General features: G+C 54.9%; 1 protein-coding gene across 1 annotated transcript in view; it reads left to right on the top strand.

The window, feature by feature from the left end:
• Positions 1 to 4745, top strand: part of LOC104073284 (sodium- and chloride-dependent GABA transporter 2-like) — a gene marked incomplete at its 5' end in the record, with an annotated part of 26784 nt that extends 22039 nt beyond the window's left edge. Inside the window, 6 exons of the mRNA XM_009572998.1 lie at positions 78 to 190; positions 336 to 473; positions 1604 to 1706; positions 2363 to 2463; positions 2888 to 3058; positions 4241 to 4745. Coding sequence (XP_009571293.1) covers positions 78 to 190; positions 336 to 473; positions 1604 to 1706; positions 2363 to 2463; positions 2888 to 3058; positions 4241 to 4360 — 746 coding nt within the window. The remainder of the gene's footprint in view (positions 1 to 77; positions 191 to 335; positions 474 to 1603; positions 1707 to 2362; positions 2464 to 2887; positions 3059 to 4240) is intronic.
• Positions 4746 to 5132: the final 387 nt, after the last annotated feature.

A 5132-nucleotide genomic window follows, 5' to 3' on the forward strand; every position in this document is an offset into this window, starting at 1 on the left:
GGCGGGTCGGCATCAGCTGTGCCGGGCGGCTCCCGCTGCCATGCCGCTGCCCGCTCTGAAAGCCCTTCTCCCCGCAGGGCCTGGCCTGGCATTCATCGCCTACCCTCGGGCTGTGGTCATGCTGCCCTTCTCCCCGCTCTGGGCATGCTTCTTTTTCCTGATGGTTGTTTTGCTGGGACTGGACAGCCAGGTAAAGGTGCAGGTGCAGGGCGATTCCCTGCCAGACAAAAGCCACCGTCCCTCCAGGACAGGCGTGAACTTGGCTGAGTGGGGGCAGTGGGGCTGGGGAGCCAGTCAGGACAGGCTGACGGAGGTGGGATCTCTGCTCTTTGCAGTTTGTCTGCGTGGAGAGCCTCGTCACAGCTCTTGTGGACATGTACCCCACCATCTTCCGCAAGAAGAACCGCCGGGAGACCCTCATCCTGCTGGTCTCCGTCCTCTCCTATCTGGTCGGGTTGGTGATGCTCACAGAGGTATTTTGGGCTCAGACCACCTGAGCAGTGCTTGCTGGGTCTGAGTGCCCCCCCTGGCAGAGGGGGGCCTGGCGGGTGGTGGGGTCCGTGGTGGGGCCGAGAACTTGCTGGTGAGCCCCATCCTGCTGCACAGTGCCTGGGGGAGGCTGCCCTTCCTCCCTGTGGTGTTCGCATTTTCCCTTCCAGCCCTCACCCCTTGTGCCAGTCACAATCCTGACACCTCTTCTGTCAAGACTGACAATTGGAGCTCTGGACAGCCCATAATTTGGTTATGGATTTATCTTTACATGAGCCAAACCTTTACATCTGTAGCCTGGTGCGTGGTGAGGGGAGTGCCTTTGTCCTTCTCTTTCCTCCTGGATGAACACTTGGTGTAAGGAAATTTGGTGGGCCTGAGTGAACCCCATATCTATTACACTGATTTCCTATATATTCCCCTTGTTGTGATTAATTGCCTGGGAGTTAAACTGTTCTGGCTTAAAACCTTTAACTCCTCCTAGCAGTGTGTGTGTGTGGATTGATGCTGCCATGATGCTCTTTGTATCTTCTGTTTTCATTTGGGCACAATTTTCAAAAAGCTGCTTTTGATGTTGCACCTGCAGCTTTGTGCCTGGACTTAACCCGCAGACCCCTTTTGTAGACAGCCTTGCAGACCTGGGCAGTGAAACAGCCCGGCTGCCAGCCTCTGGGCCCACAGCAACAGGTAGTAGCAAAACTGCATGCACTGCTATTTCCCTGGGCAAATTAGGAGGCTGAAGTAAATCAGATGCATTTTGTCTCTTAAGGGGGTTTCCACCCTCACTTCCAGATACAAGAGCTGCTTTGATTTTGTCGTGTCCCAAAATATCCCCACGATCCCTGGCAGTCACTTGCCCTGCCCTGCCCTGGAATGAAGGGTTGCAGAGACTCCCGAGAGCAGGGCTGCTGCATGTCTCCATCAGGCCTTGAGCACAAGGGATGTGGCCTTTGCTGTTGGCTAAAACCATGCACCAGAGAGAGGAAGGTGCCTTCATCTCTGGGGAAGATGTTGAGTTTGTTTCCTGCTCTGGCTGGAGCTCTTTGCCTGTGCCTGATTCCTCTCCCCTCTCTCCCTCCCCACCTCGCCTCACTGCCGGCTTGGCCCTTCCCAGGGTGGGATGTATGTCTTCCAGCTCTTTGATTACTATGCTGCCAGTGGCATGTGCCTGCTCTTTGTGGCCATCTTCGAGACTCTCTGCATCGCCTGGGTCTATGGTGAGTATGAACCAGGGGTGTCCCAGCTCTGGTCTCTCAGGCTCTCGCTTGGTCCATCCTAAAAATGCTGGTCCATAGCTTCTCTTGGCAATCGCTTCGCAGTGCAAGGCAGACCTCTAAACCCTTGCTTCGGTGCCTGTGGACTCAGCTAGCGGGGGCTTCCTCACAGCAACGCCCTGGGGGATCTGCTTGGCAGATATCCCCAGCATGTTCCTATGTGCCCCTGCTTTTGAGGCCCTCCTTCCTTGGGGACTTGGACCTGGCTGGGAAATCTTTTCCCAACATATCTATAGAGGAGTCTGAGATCCTCAAACATTTTTGAGAGCCCTCTCTCAGCCTTGACATTCACAAGGGATGGGTAAAACCTGGGTTCAGGTCCCAGCCTGGGTTCAGGTCCCAGCCTGCGAGATGCCAGCTGTGGGGCTGGCCCTGCTGACCCACTGGGCTGTTCTGGAGTGAGAGGATGTTAGTCCAGGACAAAGACTGAAGCTGGCCACACTCTTGGTGAGCTCCCAGACAGGGCTGTCAGCTATGCTGAGGTTACTGCCTGGTCTTCTGGGGAGCGCCCAAACAGTGGTGAAACAGGACCCTGGACATGCAGACGCTGCTGCCCTCCTTCCCTGGTAGCAGCGGGTCACCCTTCCCCTCTTCCGCAGGTGCCGAGCGTTTCTACGATAACATTGAAGATATGATTGGCTACCGGCCATGGCCCATCATCAAATACTGCTGGCTTTTCATCACCCCGGCGGTTTGCATGGTGAGGGCCCAGAGGAAGAGGAGCTGTGGGGAGGAAGATGGGCAGAGCTGGATGCCTCTGAGATACAGATACTTACATGTATACAGAGGGATGTGCATATTATAGGGGGTTATGTGGCCTGTACTATGGAACCCTGTTGTTCTGTGGGTTTGTGGCTTTGGGGGCCAGGTGTGGGGCTAAACAATGGGGAGAGGGGCCGGGCTCAGTCTGCTGGTGGGGCGAGCTCCTTGCTGCCATGCCCAGTGCTGCGCGTGGGGACTGTCTCAGCAAAACTTGCTTGACTGGTGTCTCCTCTATTGCTGTCCTGGGGAGCTCTTAGTTACCATGAGGCTCTGTGCAGGTGTGGACTCACCAGGAAGACCTCTCTTGGCTAATGGTGTTGATTTTCTTGCTTTTTTTCTCTTGGTCTCTTCCACCCTGCCAGGCAACCTTCCTGTTTTCTCTGATCAAATATACACCGCTGACCTACAACAAGAAGTATGTGTACCCGTGGTGGGGAGACACCTTGGGCTGGCTGCTAGCCCTCTCCTCCATGGTGTGCATCCCTCTCTGGATCGTCTACAAACTCTCCACCATCAAAGGCTCCCTCAGAGAGGTGAGGCTGGGGCTCTGGGATCAGGGCATGGGCTGTGCTTCTGTGTTGAAGTCCAGCCTTGCAGGGGGATCATTTGTATGTTGCACGTTAATTAGCAGGGAGCCTAGAATAAATAGATTGAATGAGTCCATTGTTATAACTGACTGTTGGTTTTATTAAGTTCTGCCTGCCTGGAGGGCTGCTCCAAGCTAGCTGTTGCCTCTTGGTGCCCTTTGTTCATTGCTTCTGTCTCTGCAAGCACCGTTAGGAAAAAGTTCATGAGATGGAGAGAATAAAGATGATCTCCAGTGCCTCGAGTCAGTTTGGAGGCTGCCCTTGACTGAGGCCTGGGGACTTGCTCTGAGAAAGCTCCACATCCCATGAGTATTGTGGGCAGCTGAGTTCCCCAGTCTACACTGAGGCCAATAGGGATGGGTGTAGGGGATCACTGGGAGTTTGGAGTTTCCATCACAACCTCAATGCCGTGAGCCTGCCCAGCTCCCGGAGCTGCTGTGACCCATTGCTGGCTGCCCTGGATGTGCATTGGGAGGGCAGGGACCTGGCAAACCAGACCTTGCTCCAGACAGGCATCCCATCCCTGCCATGGCTATGCTTTCAGGAGGAGGTTTCACAGACAGTCCTGAACCCCCAGGATCCCACCCATTCTCTGCCTCCCACAAGTGCTCAAGAATGGGTTGTGACAGCAATGGGCCCTGATCCCTGTGTCCAACACAGACAGGGAGGAGTGGGCACAGCTGCAGGACCATGGCAAGGGCCACGCTGCGTGACGCAGAGGGTAGCCCCTTACGCACTTGCTGTCCCAGTTAAAGCCAAACCTGTGTGCACAGGCTCTCCCTTTGCAGTTTGTGCTGATGGAGGGGGTGACCTGGAGGTACTTGGGCACTAACCTTTCTTTGGACTGCTTTCTAGCCCTGGCCTGGAGCAAACGGAGAACAGAGCTTTCCTACCATGTCTCAGGTCTCTCATGTGCTCAGTGCTTGTCTTGGGACAAGTGGTTCAAAGATGAGTTTATTCCCTCAGTCTCTGAAGTGCTGACTGTCCTAATTTGGGACATCTCTGGCATTTAGGGACCAGACCTGCAGCTCTGCCTGGCTGGCTGAATGATACCCATGACTGGAAGGGGAGGGCCCAGGTCACCTTTTGTCCTTGCGGCTGTGTTCAATGCCTGCCTTTGCCTTCCAGAGGCTCCGCCAACTCACCTGCCCACTTGAGGACTTGCCTTCCATGCCGGCCACGGGACAGCCCCTTCCCTCCACCAGAGCTGGCCTCTTGATGCTGACAGAGCTCGAATCTCATTGCTAGGACCAGTGTGGCTCTCCCTCCCTCCCCCCAGGATGGTTTCTATATAGCCTTTACCACCTGTTGGATAACACAAGGATTCTTCACTCACCAAGGAGAGAGGGATTTCTGGGCTGAGCTCCCTTCTCTGGAAGATTTGAAGGGCTGAGGAAGAGGCTGTCACTGAGATGGTCTGCGTGGAGTTAGCAATGCACCTTAATCCTCTCTCTGGAGAGGGCTCTGAAGGGGCAGATCAAGCACCGGTATTCCTGAGCATCCCCAGCCTTCTGGTGGGCAGAAAGGAAGGACTGATCCTGGAGTGGAGAGTGTCAGAGAGTCTCAGAGGTGTGGCTCCAGTGTGGACTTTGGGAGCTTCTCCATTCATTCCATTAAATCCTTGTTTTTCCCCTCTAGATCCATTCTGTCTCAGTTTTGTCTCACCAGCATCCCTTGCTCGCAGCACGTTAGGCTGGATGTGTGTTAGGGGAGCTGTGCTGGACATTCAGGTCTGGATCTCCGTTGCACTGGCACATTGGTATGGGAGGGTGGCCAGAGGAGAGGAAGCTTGGTTAGGGTTGGTTAGGAAACACCGGTTTGGAGGCCCCTGAAAGTGGTAGGCCTGGGGTACCTAGGTGAAGCGGAGAGCGCAATGCCACCTTGTGCTGGAGCCATTACCAGCTCCCAGCCAAAAGAGTCATCTGGCTGATGAGTCACTGGGCTATTCCCGGGGTCTGAGAAGCGCGTGGGTTTGCATTTTCTTCGTGCAAGTGAAGGATGATGGGAAACTCTCCCTCAT

This window comes from Fulmarus glacialis, unplaced genomic scaffold, assembly GCF_000690835.1.
Source record: "Fulmarus glacialis isolate BGI_N327 unplaced genomic scaffold, ASM69083v1 scaffold19132, whole genome shotgun sequence".
Taxonomy (NCBI): domain Eukaryota; kingdom Metazoa; phylum Chordata; class Aves; order Procellariiformes; family Procellariidae; genus Fulmarus; species Fulmarus glacialis.